Genomic DNA, 15,703 nt, shown 5'->3' with positions numbered 1-15,703 from the left:
TGAATATCTTGACTGAGTTCAATGATTAACATTTCGAGCTTATGCTAAGCAGAGCTAAGCAATTTCATTGGTCGATGCTTTGGGACAAGATAACTTTGATTCTATCCGATAGAGAGTGATGAAGCTTAGTTTATAGTTGATAATCAGTTTGGTTGCTTGATACTTTTGAAAAAAAAAAAAATGTGCTATTAATTAATATATGTCAGATATTTATTTTGGGATTTCGGGGGGGGGGGGGGGAAGGGGAGAGACATGTCTGATTGAGACTTGCGTATTGATTAAAATTACTAAAATTTCGGTTATTGCAGTGACCATGATGATGATGATGATGATGATGGTCAAGAAAATGTTCAACAAGGGGAGGTGATTGATGATTCTATGAAAGAAGACAACGTTAAACCAGATGATGAGCCTCTAGATGAGGTCCAGGTAAGATCAGATGCTAGATATTCAGAAAGGCTTAGTCCACTCAAAAAATTTAAAGGGAAAGAGCCAATAGTACTCGCATCAATTACAAATGTTCCCGCTTTAATTTTAGTCTATTTCACTGGCAATATTTCCACAGTGTTACTGAGTAGTGGCATGACAAATTTCAGCTTAGATAAGCTGCAGTTGAGACATAGTTGCTGTGTGGGCGTATTTCCACACTTGCATGGCTATCTTTATTTGTTTTCAAGGTTGAGGATGCTAATGTTGATAGTGTTGAAAAGAAAGATGAAGATCAAGTGAGTCAAGATGAGGACAGTAGACCAAAAAGTGCAGGAAGTCATGATTCTCAAAGAGGAGGCATGAGAGGCGGTATTGGAGGAGCCTTAAGAGGAGGTCCTGGGGCCCAGAGAGGGGGTCCAATGGGTGTGTGGAACCAAAGGGGTGGCGCTGTTAACCAAGGCGGTCTCATGAATCTGAGAGGTGGTCTTATGAATCAGAGAGGTGGCCCTATGAATCAAAGAGGTGGTTCCATGAATCTGAGAGGTGGCCCTGGTGGAAGAGGTGGCCCTGGTGGAAGAGGTGGTCAGACTGGAATAGGTGGAAAGGTTCAGTCATGGCGCCCAGGAAGCCAAGGAATTCAGAATGATGATGAATTTGACGATGAATATGAAGAAGAAGAGCCACAAGAAGATGAATCTGTCATGGAACATTTTGATACCCCTGGCCAAGTTGGTATGCGAGGAGGATTTGGTCAGAGAGGTGGTTGGGGTATGCAGAGAGGTGGGCGTGGCTCAGATAGGGGTTGGCGTGGCATGGACAGGGGTGGACGTGGCATGGATAGGGGGGGTCATGGCATGGACAGAGGTGGTCGTGGCATGGATAGAGGTGGTCGTGGAATGGATAGAGGTGGTCGTGGAATGGACAGAGGTGGTCGAGGCATGGACAGAGGTGGTCGAGGCATGGACAGAGGTGGCCGTGGCATGGACAGAGGTGGCCGTGGCATGGACAGAGGTGGTCGTGGCATGGAAAGAGGTGGCCGTGGCATGGAAAGAGGTGGTCGTGGCATGGAAAGAGGTGGCCGTGGCATGGAAAGAGGTGGTCGTGGCATGGAAAGAGGTGGTCGTGGTATGGATCGGGGTGGTTTTGGTCGTGGTGCAGACAGAGGAGGTCGTGGTCTGCCAAGAGGTGGACCTGGTCAAATGAGAGGTGGGCAAAGAGGAAATTTCCATGGAAGTTATCAAGGAAGATTTGATGATAATTGTCCAGATGAAGAAGGTGATTTACAGTTTGATACTGAAAATAAAGCTTTTACTGAAGATGAACAGCCTCAAGGTGCTACAGAGGTGGGTTACATTATTTAACAAAATGAAACATGTATATGAATATTTAATTATAATGGGGTTTTTTTTTTTGAGAACCTTAAAGAAGAACATAATATACATGTAACTTAAAGAATTACATCTGTTAATTGAATACTGGTGCTTACACAAATTATCCCTGAAGGTTGGTAATACTTGTTTTTAGGTCCCTAAAGAAAAGCATAATCTACATGTACATATATATAACCTGAAGAATTACATCTGCAATTGATTATTGAATTCTTTTATTGTAGGGAGGTGAAGGAGTAAGTGGTCCCTTTCAACATAATATGCATGATGACAACCTCCCCCCACCCCATCCTGATAATAGATACCATGACCCACGAGATCTAGATCCTAGGGATCCTTACTTTGACAGAAGAATGGACCCTTATCCACCTCCACCACCAGAATATTTTGATCGATTTAGAGATCCATATGGGTTCGTACTTTATTTATCATTTTAAATTGCCTTGAGTATATAGCTTCAAGCATTTGTTTTTTATGGTTTGTAGCTACACTTTAACACTAGATTCACACTGTAAATTAACTTTTTAGTTTTAAAATGGCCAATGTTCACTAGAAATTGATCCCACCTAACAATAATGTGCCACTTTCTTTCATCTGTTTTCAGTGATCCCTATATGAGAGACAGGTTACCACTTGATCCCTATCGTGATCCTTACAGAGATCCTTACTATCCCCCACCTATACGAGATCCTTATGATAGAGATCCATTCCCTCCAAGAGACAGAGATCCCTATTTTGATCCTTATACCAGAGATAGATTGCCACCATTAGACAGGGAAGTGGATCCATATTATGCCACAGATCCACTCCGCAATCCTTACAGAGGTAAGAGAGTTGTATTTGACAAAGATAACAAAATTGACCATGATAGTGATTATTGTCCCCTCACCATCCTTGAAGATTTTAGATAGGTGCCATGTCCTGCTCTTTAATGAATATAATTTGTATTTTTTTTAGTGGCAACAACAATAGATGATGATGCAACCCCGGCACTTGAAGTACCTAAAACAGTTATAGATTATGGACATGGTAAAAATATGGATCCTGTTAGTGAAACAAGTGATTCCAGAAGAAGTATGTTTATATTGTTTTGCTGTCAATCTGTATATTAAGCAAGCATAAATACTGGGTGCTTTCATTAATCTGTCCTGTCACAAGAATTTTAAAAGCATTAGGATGGCAGTAGTATTGTTCACTTCTTGTGTTTATTCACATCTTTTTACCAATACATGACATTTGTATGTGTCCATGTTTATATGAGGACTTATTTTGTGGTATTTGACATATTTCTTGTAAACACTCTTCGGGTATGACAGATTTGTTTCAAATTTGCATTGATTATTGTTCATTAGGTCGTAAGAACGATTGAACGACAAATGCTATCATCCGATTTGTATGAAATTTATTTGCATTATTTAAATTTCAACAATGTCTGTAAATTACTTCCAGAGTTCAGGCCCTTCTTTCAGAATGAAGAACCTTGTGAACGCTCGAACAACAAATGCTATCATCCGATCTGTATGAAATTTATTAGCGTTATTTTAATTTCAACAATGTCTGTAAATTACTTCCAGAGTTCAGGCCCTTGTTTCAGTATGTAGAACCTTGTAAACCCTCAAATGATGAAAATTATAATCTGTTCTGTATGAAATTGTCTCGTAAATCCCCCCCCCCCCCACTCCCCTCCCATTTACAAAAGAATAGGCCTAAATATGCAACAACCCTAGTCGACTGTGGGTGTATGTTTTCGCTGCCAGGCAACCTATCTTCTTGGAGTTAGGTATTTTCCTTTTAATGTTAATTGTTATTGTTGCGTGTGCAAAATTGAAAGATTATTTTGTTGTGAAAGCATGAAACATTGTGAAACTCTTTTACCGGATTTGGAGAAGAGTGACTATGAAATATTCTAAAAATTGTTAACTTATGTTTGTGGCTGGCAATATGTGCTTAATTGCTTTCTACATTTTCTTTTCTATTTTAGGTCCTCCTGAAAGATATCGGATCCGGGAAAGGAGCAGTGATAAAGATCATGGACGCGACAGAGATCGTGACAGGCATAGAGACAGAAATAGAGATCGTGATAGTAGAGAGCGAGAACGTGAAAGAGAGGAGAGACATCGAGAACGTGAAAGAGGGGAGAGACATCGAGACCGAGACAAGGAAAAACAACGATTAAAAGAACGTGATAAATTACGTGATAGAGTCAGAGATAGATTATATGGTGAATGGAATAGAGACTTACCATCCAGGTTTGTAAGGATATAGTTATTGCAATCTCCAGCTAGAAACCTTTCTAGAATCTAATTTGTTCCATTTATTAGAACTGTTGTTTGTTTGGGTTTTTTAATCTAAAAAGTGAAGTATTTCTAAGGCTTAAAACGTCATTCATTTCCTGCTATATAGCAAACCGGTTGTGTTTATATTATACATTTCTCGTTTTCACTAAAGACACCTAGTGCTTAAACTTTTCAAAGTAAGTGTAGCAGTGCTATTTCAACTCAAAGTAATATTTTTTAAAGACAGCAAATGTATGTCATTATAGAGTAGAACATAAAACTTTTTGAAGTTAATAAGATATATGCTATTTAAATACTTTTCTTTCCTACTGCAGTCATTCACCCCCACTTGTAATAGATGGACCCAGAAAAATATTCCAGTCAAAAATAGAAACGGCTAAAATAGAAGATTTATTGGTGAAACCGGGTCGTTTTTCACGACCACCTTTAATTGTTGTTATTGTTCGTGGTTTACCTGGTTCTGGTAAAACATATGTCAGTAAATTAATCAGGGTAAGTCCTGTTTCTTACCAAAAATTTTACCTTTGTTGGATAAGAATCAAACATATTTTAAAGATTTCTCAAAGATACCCTATCCACAGAGAAAGCTATTTCTAAGGAAATGATCCATGAAAAGGTATGTGGATTCAGTCTAACATAATCACAATAATCAAAAGATACACAATTTGGAAAAAAAAATTTTTTTTTTTTATCTTGGATTGAAAGATTGTTTGGTTGTAATTATTGAATGTGATTGGAATTGTGATTTGTAAGTCCATTTGTTCTGTAAGTTTCTATATTTAAATTTCACAGATGGTTTGATTACACTATATCTTTGTAGGATAAAGAAATTTCAAATGGAGGGGCGGCACCTAGAATGTTATGTTTAGATGATTATTTTATGGTTGAAGTAGAAAAAAAAGAGAAAGATCCAGAAACTGGAAAACAAGTTATAACAAAGGTTTGGTGATAGTTTTATTCTAAGGATGTGGGTGTGAGAGAGAGAAGTTTTATTCTAAGGATGTGAGAGAGAGACACAGAGAGAGAGAGAGAGAGAGAGAGAGAGAGAGAGAATCTTCTGAGAGGGATAAACAAGAGAGAATTTATTTTGAACAGTAAGAGTAGTGTGATTTGCAAGGATAAACGAAATATTAGTATTTGTCAGAAACAAAAATGTCTTGAGATTTTGAATTGTTAATTCATAGTGTAAAATATATTATTTGTTTTTCTATCAAACAGGTATTAGAATATCAGTATGAAGGGGAATTAGAAGAGGCATATCGTCAAAGTTTATACAAATCATTAAAAAAAACGATTGATGATGGTTTCTTCCCTTTTATCGTTGTGGATGCTGTCAATGAAAAAGTTAAGCATTTTGAAGATTTTTGGAGTTATGCCAAGTCAAAAGGTTTTCAGGTTAGTAAGCTTTACATGTGTATTTTTCAACTTATAGACCCACCATTTATGTAAATTATTTTGATGATTGGATAACACATAAAATGTAGTATTTACCATGAAAAAGTCCCTCGGGAAGTGATGAATCTTCAGGGTGATTTGAACATATAAATTTTTGAGATTCGGACAAACACAATTACAGAACATTGATATTTTTAAACTTTCATGATAAAATGTCTTTGTTTGTCTTAAAGATGGCTAAAACATGATGCTGAATTTGAATTTTCTTTTCTAAGGTGTATATAGTTGAGGTTGAAGCAGACGTTAGTACATGTATAAAAAGAAATATTCACAACTGGAAACAGAAAGATGTAGAGAAGGTAACTATTATTATTTCTTTTGTTGACCTTATTCCTCCACATTTTAATAGATGTTCAAATCATTGATTTTTATACTCTCACATTGAAATGTCGTCGCATATTGTTGTCGTCTCCCTGTCCGTCAGTCTGGTATCTAGAGTGCAAAGTTATCATTTGATTGACTTTAAATTTATACAGAGTTCAAGAACAAGTATGTTGGCTTTCAATGATTTCAATTAACTTGAACAGCTAAATCATTGAATTCTAAACATTAGCATGGGGCAGAACTAGAAGCCAAACAAATTCTAATGATTTTTGATGATGATTTTAATCAGATTTTAGTGTATTGTAAATGTTTTCATTACCGACAACCCTGGTTGACTGACAGGAGGACTTAGCTGCCTGGCAACCTATCTTTAACATAATTTATTAAGGGAATTGTCTTTGCAAAAACTTTAAAAGTTGTGATAGATTTTATTGCAGTCTATGTGTCTTTTTCTTAATTTTACATTAGATTTTTTATTTATATGCAGATTAAAAAGGGTTGGGAATTAACACCTTCACATTTTATGAGATTAGACATAAGGTGGTTACTTCAAGAAGATTCCATTGTTGAGGTTTGTACTTTTTTTGAACAACAAAAAATGGGGTTATATCCCTTTCCATAACAATGCTTGTAATAGTCACACATTGCATTACTACACGAAATGGTTGTTGATTTCACATTGTCAGCTTGATCAAATTTAGGGGAAGATCTACATGGGTGTTGCTAATGCATCCCAATCTCCTAAAAAGTATTAGCCATTCTACCTTATCTTAGACACTAAATATAGTATGCCAATGTTAATATTTAATAGACATAGGTCTAAAGTAAAATTATATGATTTTCCCGCTATTGTCTAAATGTCTCAAATTATCGTCTGAAAATAATTTGAAACAGATAATCTAAACTTTTGGGATTGCACCATTTTATATTCAAATTTGAAATTAAGTTAATAATACTTAATTATAATCCGAGGCTGTGATGAATTAAATCTTTACTGAAAGCACAACTGATGGATGAAGGAAACCCATTACAGCGTAGGCAAGATTGAATCTCAGTAATAAGGTTTAGGACCAAAAGAAAATATTAATAAAGTATAGAAGTATAGGTAATATTCCTCAAGCAACTAACTTGACAAGACTGTATTAGAAGAAGAGTAGTTTTATAGTGGTCCTATGGATCTGGGACAACTGCCAGTAGAACAACTGCCAGTAGAACAACGGCCATATGGATAATTGTCGACCATTTTATTTAGTATAGTCTATTACAAGGCTATTATAAATAATTGTAAAATGAACCTAAATATAAAAGACTATAGGGGCTTTGTCGCAATTTGTGATGAACATTATAAGGCATTTTGGAAGAGAATCAAGCCAGTTCTCACTTGTAAGGGATTTTCCCTGCAATGTTAATAAGGAATGTGAGTCTATTCATACAGATGAGACTAAAACCATCTGCACATAAATACACATTGTCATGCAAGTAAAAGAAGCCTTGGCAGTTGAAATTCAAAAGAGAGTAGGCATGGCACATTTAACCATAAAATTGAAAATTATCATATGTTAGTCTCAAAATTAATGGCATGTTAAACCCCATTCCAATAATTTTAAGAACAAATTTAGCAATATTTACCCTTACATGTATCTTTTATGCTACATATTTCTTTATAAGAAGAGTTTCCCTACCCTAGTATAAATAATGGGTAATTTGAATGACATTTTCAATAAGTTTTTGAATCAGTATGTTAATATCAGGTTGAGATGGAAGATGAGAAAGAAGAGGAAGACAGCAAATCTGGAAGTAAAGATAGTGGTGAAGATGATGATGAAGAAGAATCATTAGAGTTTATTGGGGTATGTTATTTATTTCACTGTTGTTGTTACAGTTGTTATTGTGTTCTTTAGATTATTGTTCATTGTTTTTGACTAATGTCTGTCATCCTTTTGTTCATAAATCAATTATTTAACACTTAATAAACATCAATAAGAATTGATGTCGGAATTTAATGCTTCGGTTTTACTTCCAAGATGATTAATCTCTTTTGTTGTCTGCAAGAAATCATTATCTTATACATATCTGGTATTTTGGAATGATTATGGATAACAAACTTTGTATCATGTCTATTAAAAGTAATTGTTAAAAACAAGGCAGGTAAGTACATCTTAAATCAAATTTGTTTTTAAAAAAAATTGAAATTGGTCCCAAAAATGATGCAATGTAATGTCTGTCATGAAGGTTAAAGCTATTAATTTCATGTTTGAATCAGAAATTGATCTCACTATTAACGGGTATTAACAGTCTGATTATAAATATTTAACAAATAATTATCTTGTGAAAAAAATATTTATTTTAGTAAAGTTAAAACACCAACTGTGATATCTGATCAGTATTCTTAAATAATTTAAAGGCTCTTAAGTTTAGTAACTGTGTTGTGACCTTGAACACGTCTATATAAATATTACTATATTAATTTGCAAGCTATATTTTGCATTTAAATAATTAAATGAATCCTTAATAGTAACTTGCAAAAGGAGGTTGGTGCATTACAAATACCGAAAGATGTGTACATACATATTCTTAAGATAGTGTTCGATACAAGGTTGTATGTAATTGAAAGTTTGTTATCGGGCATGTGAATTTTGATCTACAATACAGCATAATTCGACACAGTACAACTATGGCTGTAAGAGGGAATATATTTCCTACACCCATATAAAGGTAGAAAAGTGAAAAATTTAGATCAACTGGTGTGGATTTCTTTATAATATTATCTTCTTATCTGTCCATTGGCAAACAAAAAGGGACGTAAAAGTTATGTCCCAACATTTTGTAATAAGAAGGCTTTTGACTTAGTCAGTATTATATTTATTATTTCATTGTTTATCAAGTTTCTCAATATTGTAATTGGGATGAATCACAAATCTCTAGCCTGGGAATTTAACTTTCTGCAACACCAAGCAATGTGACATGCAGGGGTCTCAATAACTTTTCGAACTTGATTAGCAGTTTGACGTAATTCTGAAAGTGACGTCATTTTGGACAAAAGTAGTATGTGTCCAAGCCATTGAATACAACCATAGGTTATTCAGTGGCTGTATTCAATGATATTTGCCTGTATTTGCATGTAGTTAAAGAATAAATACCTATCCCATTTTGTGAAGAAAATCAATAAATTATTTTAATTTTATCAAAACACGCCTGTCATTAAAAAAAAATCAGGGGGTGTAACTCCGAGTAATGTAGGGGGTGCTAAAACTTTGCTTTTATTGACGTGAATGGTAATAGACTGGATAACCTGCTCTAAATGATATGAGACTGGTTCCTACGTCACTGCGCTATTCTGACTTCGATATAGAGACCGGTAGCTGCAGCCATCTTGCTAAATGGAATTCCTCCGGGCTGTGCGCATCTCTTTCTGCGCACATTACCAATGTAAACAAAAACATGATCGGACGCTGAAGTATGCAATAAAGATGTCAGCACCAATTAAATGCAACAGTTTATGTTTAGCTTGTGGATTAGATCCGAAACTGTGTAATTTTTTCTCAATAATGGAATTTAACAGTACAATAATTGATGCGGCAATAAATAAAAAATGAGTGATTTACCATAGCTGGTACGATTGTATCTGATATAACCTATATTATAAGATTTTAAACTGTCGCTTTGTTTGGGTTTAAGATAACAATAAGGGTTTGCACGATCAATGTTTTAATTTGGCTAGAGCAATCTTAGACATTAACGAAAAGCTTAACAAATCTTCTAGCTTACTCATTTTAATGCTGAATGTCATCGTTAGGGATTTTTATTAACACCATATCAAAACATGGCTGCCAATTTACTACCTGTCTCTGTATGCAAGTCAGAAAAGGAGTGACGTAGGAACAAGTCTGATGTATTAGAGCAAGTTATCCTAGAATGGTAATAGGTATTAGATACTAGATGAACGTGACTAAACTGGCGAAGAAATAAAAGAAGTAAAATTTATGATTAGCATTTGTGTGAATCAAGTTAGCTAATTTGTAGCAAATTGATTAGCAACAGGCAATTTGATTCGCAAAGTGCGATGCGAACCTAGTTATCGAGACCTCTGGTGCCATGCATTCTGTGCAAACAATGAAAGAAATAGAATTTTGAGGACAGCTTGAAAAATATTTCAATGACGAAAAGAGATATCCAGAATATGGAAGGGTTGTGGAAGGGATTTAGGTGAGTTTGATGTAGAGAGGAAATTGAAATATCTTTAAGGATTAGGAAACTGCTACTGTGGGTTTTTTGGGGGTTATTACATTTACTTATGTATTAGATTTGCTATATTAACAGGCATATCAGAAATCTAAGTGGGAAATAGCAGAGCCATCTGAAAAACAAATGGGTAAGAAACATTTCTTTATTATATTGCCAGTAATTGCATGTCTTTTTTCTCAGGATCCTGATACAAAAGCCTGATTCTTCGTAAATTAAACATGCATTTTGCAAGAAGTAAATCTGCCTATTGCAGGTCTTTCTTTAGGACTGAAATATTATCTAAATTATTAATTCAATATTAATTAACATATCCAGATCATAACCAACCCTCTATGCCATATTTAGTGGATTTGAATACATTTTGTGACTGCTAATATAACGTAATTATCATACCAGCATTATTAATGACGACCGAGCCTAGCATAAAATTGAATCACTAATATTTTGGTTCGGAGTGAAGCAATTTGACTGAAATTTTCAGCATATTCTGTTTTCATTATCTATATTTTAATTATTATAGAGGGGGGGTTGGATGGCCGAATGGTTAGCGGGCGCGCGCTGTATCGTAAAGTCTGTCATTGAGTCGACTGGCGTGGTTTCGAATCCCCGGTTGTACGTGACAAGGAGTAGGGTCGCCTGTCCAACCTCGTGGGTTTTCTCCGGGTCCTCCGGTTTCCTCCCACTGCTAAAGACCCCTATGCGCAAGCGAATTATTGAAATAAAATTAAACCATATGTTAGTCCCGAAATGACCTAGTTTGTGTCGAGTGGACGTTAAACCCCATTTCTCTCTCTCTCTCTAATTATTATAGAGAGAAATGTCAGCTCTTTATCTAATCTTACCCAATGCCCCTTTAACAGAATGCATTTTAATTAATCAACCAAAAATAATAAATTTTATTCTCTGTGTATTCCAAAATTTTGAAATTGATTTACAGATAAATTGGATGGTATTAGGAAAAGAAAGAGGACTCCATCACCTCAAGGTTGGGATGATTATCTTCAAATAGCTGGGGAGGATTATTTTAACAGGACATCTGTGCCAGGAAAAAAACGGGTAAGGGAAAAAACATAAAACATAAATTTTTAAAGTTTCTGACTAAATAAGATAACAACTGGCTATATTTTTTACTTTATTTTGAAGAGATAATATTTATTGCTGCTGGTGAGTGAAACCAATTTAGATCAACACTAATAATGCAGTGGCGCTTTTATAGGCTTAAATATGTGGATTATACAGATCACATGCTTAACCTAGATAGACAAATAGTTAGAAATTCAATAAGGAAGATTATACCTATTTCAGAAATAAGCCATGTTAAAAAGTGGGAAAAAAAATTTCTCTGGCCCTGAAGAAATATATGAAGTTACTGATATCTTATTTTTTTTAATAACATTCTTAATTGTTGCTAAGATAATCGTTTCCTTTGTATGAAATTTTAGTTATGATTAATTTGCTTTCTTTTTTTAAGGTTCGCTGGGTTGATATTGAAGAACATAAACAACAAACAAGACAAAGAGAGATAGGATTTGTGATTGGTCAAACACAGCGAGACTGGGATAGAATAACAGATGACAATTTTGCTCATCGTGCAATGAACCAGACAAAATATATATGAAGTGAAGACAGGTACAGTTTTTATATGAAATTATTATATTGTATCATTGTATTTTGTGAAATTTATTTTTAGATTTAAAGAGTTGAAATGGTAAGATTTTTAATTTGAATAAAAGAGAGAGAACTTCTTATAATTTAGCAATAGAAAATGATGAAATAGATCTTTTATTTTTCTATTTCATCGGAAACACGTACAAACTGTGTTGTTACTAGTTCATGGTTATGTTTCTTACATGTATGTTACAAATATTGTTTTGTTAATAACATGTAATGTACAATTAATACCAGATAATCTTGTTCTGTTTTCTGTTCAGCATTATTTATTTTCAATTTTAAGACATCACCATTCTCAATGAAAATTGTAGCTCTATTAAAAATACATTGCAAATGAAACAAACCACAACTGTCGTAATCGGACATTTTCAATGAGAGATATTGGAAATGGAAGATTAAAAGGCAATGAAATGTACTGATACAATATCAAATTGCATCAAGAAAGTGTGAGCAATTTTAATGTTTTCATTGTTAATATTAAAATATTAACAATGAATAAAAAAAGCCGAATATTACCACTTACACTATTAAATACAAAGATCTCTGTTTTTATGTCATGTTTTCATATGGTTAAAAATGGAAATCTTCAGGTTGTCATGTGATGACAATAAATAGATATATCACATAAATATTGAAATTAATATGGAGTCTGATACTTGTGTTAAATTATGGAGAGAGCCAGTTGTTATCTTTCCATGCATGCCATGATAGTTTTGTATTTTCTAAATCTAATATCTGTGTCAAAGCAGACTGCTAAAAATATCATTTTTTTACATTATATACGAAAATGAAAAAAAAATATTTACATGACAACATTTTAAAGGAAATATTTGCCGTTGCTGAGAATGGGATGAATTTAGTGATGGTGGTAGTTGAAAGTGATTCACCGAACTATGTGCTTCAAGAGGGACAGAAACAATCAATCGTTGAAAGGGGTCTAAAACGTAAATAATACCAATGGAATTTTAGAGGATCATTTGCCAAATACACAAATATTTACTGCGACTCCAGTGTCATTTTCCGACAAGATAGCCAGGCTACTTGTTCTGGTCTTGTCTCCGCACTAACTTGAAATAAGATATTCTACACTACATTGCTGGAGTTTGGGACTAGAATAGCTGAACACTGCGGAAAAACTCCCTGTTCCGCGGCAGAATCTTGGAGAAATACTAGCGAAACGCCAGCTAGCCAAATCACCGCGAAATAGGTGTTTCGCGGTGTATTACAGTGTTTCACGGTGGAACACAGTGAATCGCTTGAGTGCTGATATTATCCTAATTTAAGCATGTTGAAAAGTAATTTATTTCAGTTGAATACAAGGTATGTTAACCGTTGCCGAGGAAGCTAGGGTCGTATTTTTTTTCTAACGCACTGTATACATGCATAACGTGGGCCAAAATATATGCAAACAATGAACAACTTACAATTTTTTAAACGTATCATTTCATCTCCGTCTATAACTTAGATGTAATCAATCAATTATTGGCTGCTGTCAAATCCAAACTTTAAATTATATACGATGAGCTTTTTCACATTACTTTATTACTCGCAGCTTCAGTTAATCTAAATCAACCATCCATACAGCACCGTGCCATAAATCAGTCCACGGTGCGCTTAACGGTAAGTCACGTGGTCAGAAACGTACCAAAAGATTGGGACTATACTCTTAAGCTGTGTTATTCGGCGAAAAGTATTTAGCAAATCTTGACTGTCACCGGTATATGATAATAATGTATTATGACGCATTAAAACGATATGGGTGGGAGGGGGTACACTGTGAAGGTCACAAAAGTGACATCGCCATGTATTTGTTATTTTACAAATTATGTATACATATAATACTGTACATTTACAAGCATTCAACCAAGGAATATTCTTTAAGGATTTTGCGCAGTCGTAGAAAAATCTCTGCACGTTTCTGACCATGTGACTTACTGTTAAGCGCACTGTGGAGTGATTTATGGCACTGTGCTGTATGGATGGTTGATTTAGATTAACTGAAACTGCAAGTAATGAAGTAATGTGAAAAAGCTCATCGTATATAATTTAAAGTTTGGATTTGATAGCAGCCAATAATTGATTGATTACATCTAAGTTATAGACGAAGATGAAATTATACGTTTCAAAAATTGTAAGTTGTTCATTGTTTGCATACATTTTGGCCCACGTTATGCATGTATACAGTGCGTTAGAAAAAAAAATCTAACCGATACAGAATGCCGGTAAATGTTTTCCCGGGATTACCTAACTCCTTTTTTTGTTATTCTAACCGATACAGAATGCCGGTAAATGTTTTCCCGGGATTACCTAACTCATTTTGTTGTTATTCAAACCGGCCTGTACATTATACATGTACACGTTTTCATGGCAGCATTTCTATATTACTACTCCTTCAATTTATTATAGACAATAATATAGGCTCGCGAATTCCTGGCATGAAGCATGGCAAAACGCAATGTATTCTTAGCAAAACACAGTGTATTCTTAGCGAAACACGATGAATTCCTAGCGAATCTAAGAGATAAATCGCTGCGGAATAAAGCGAAATTTCACCGCGAAATCTAAGAGAATTCGGAGAGTTTTTTTTTTCGTCGCGTCACCGCGATTTCGGTCCCAAAAATTTGGGAGGAACTGTATATACATTACAATAGAAATATAATCATGCTTATGATAAAAGCATGAGAAAATGTTATTCCCAATGGACATTGTCAGCACTCAGCACTATACATTTATCTATGCTAAAGCCTTTTATATGCCACATGGAAATGTGATACAAAAATAAATAGGATACAATATCAAAAAACCATTGTTGAATACTAACTTCTAAAGGGATGAAGAATCAAATACAAAGTTTGTATTTGATTCCTCATTCCTGAATAAGTTAGTATTTTTACGATTGTTTTTTTTATACGCAGTTAATTTATGGCCCTTGATCACTTTGAAAAATCTTGTGGACACTTTAGAGGCTAAAGTCAATATCTGATTTACAGTGTTTAAGGTCAAGAGAAGATGAAACCTATTGACTTTCAACGATTTACAGTGTTCAAGGTCATGAGATAAAGAAGCCTTTTGATTTTCAATGATTTCCGATGATTATTGCCAGAGTTAATGGCCCTTTATCACTTTCAAAACTCTTGTGGATGCTTTGGAGGCTAAAGTTAATATCCGATTGACTTTATATTTATACAGTGTTTAAGGTCATAAGACGAAGAAGCCTATCGATTTTCAACGATTTCTGATGATATCGCAATTGATATTAAATGTTTTGTATGCTAAATGTTAGGATAGGGCAGAACTAGAAGCCAAATGGATTGTTACTCGTAATCAGATTTTTGTGTGTTGTAAATGTTTTCATTTCTGACAAAAAAACAAAAAAATATGCACGAACCCTTAGCTGCTGTGGGCGTATGTTTTGTTGTCTGGCAACCTATCTTTTGATATTGTATTCTATTTATTATTGCATATCAACTTATTTTACTATCAAATGCACCATTTTGACTTAGTCAAAACTGATCCCATCAAACCGTCTGTAATTGGTTTGTGTTACCTGTTCCTATCTATTGGAAGTTTCTCACATGGAAATGTGATCGTATATTACCATGTCCTCTAAGGCTACATTTATTATTGAAATTTATATATGTTGTTTACATACATTACAGAAGAAGTCTATTTAATGTCAACAAATTTCTGTTAATTACTTCTAGAGTTCACTTTTTAGAACCGTGTTAATAAGCGTGTATTAAATTTATATACATTATTTAAATTAGTAAAATTAAGAGACCTATTGAATTTCAGCAATTTCCGTTTATAATTTCTTAACTTATGGCCATTGTTTCACTTTGTTGTTGAACCTTGTGAATGCTCTAACGACAAAAGTTATCCTCTGATTTGTAT

The 15,703-nt window shown here is 34.4% G+C and overlaps 1 protein-coding gene across 2 annotated transcripts in view; it reads left to right on the top strand.

Annotated features, from left to right (window-relative positions):
* Positions 1–15,703, top strand: part of LOC126820488 (YLP motif-containing protein 1) — a 75,283-nt gene that overhangs the window by 15,814 nt on the left and 43,766 nt on the right. For both annotated transcript variants that reach the window (XM_050548496.2, XM_050548495.2), the window contains exons 6-20: positions 309–429; positions 678–1,772; positions 2,042–2,229; positions 2,422–2,642; positions 2,775–2,891; positions 3,799–4,066; positions 4,429–4,606; positions 4,935–5,054; positions 5,333–5,509; positions 5,785–5,868; positions 6,381–6,464; positions 7,645–7,743; positions 10,214–10,265; positions 11,076–11,194; positions 11,610–11,767. In XM_050548496.2, coding sequence (XP_050404453.2) covers positions 309–429; positions 678–1,772; positions 2,042–2,229; positions 2,422–2,642; positions 2,775–2,891; positions 3,799–4,066; positions 4,429–4,606; positions 4,935–5,054; positions 5,333–5,509; positions 5,785–5,868; positions 6,381–6,464; positions 7,645–7,743; positions 10,214–10,265; positions 11,076–11,194; positions 11,610–11,756 — 3,070 coding nt within the window. In that variant the 3' untranslated portion in view covers positions 11,757–11,767. The remainder of the gene's footprint in view (positions 1–308; positions 430–677; positions 1,773–2,041; positions 2,230–2,421; positions 2,643–2,774; positions 2,892–3,798; positions 4,067–4,428; positions 4,607–4,934; positions 5,055–5,332; positions 5,510–5,784; positions 5,869–6,380; positions 6,465–7,644; positions 7,744–10,213; positions 10,266–11,075; positions 11,195–11,609; positions 11,768–15,703) is intronic.

Source organism: Patella vulgata, chromosome 5, assembly GCF_932274485.2.
Source record: "Patella vulgata chromosome 5, xgPatVulg1.2, whole genome shotgun sequence".
Lineage (NCBI taxonomy): Eukaryota > Metazoa > Mollusca > Gastropoda > Patellidae > Patella > Patella vulgata.
The sequence above is the reverse complement of the archived record's forward strand: the minus strand, read 5'-3'. Positions and strand labels throughout refer to the sequence as shown.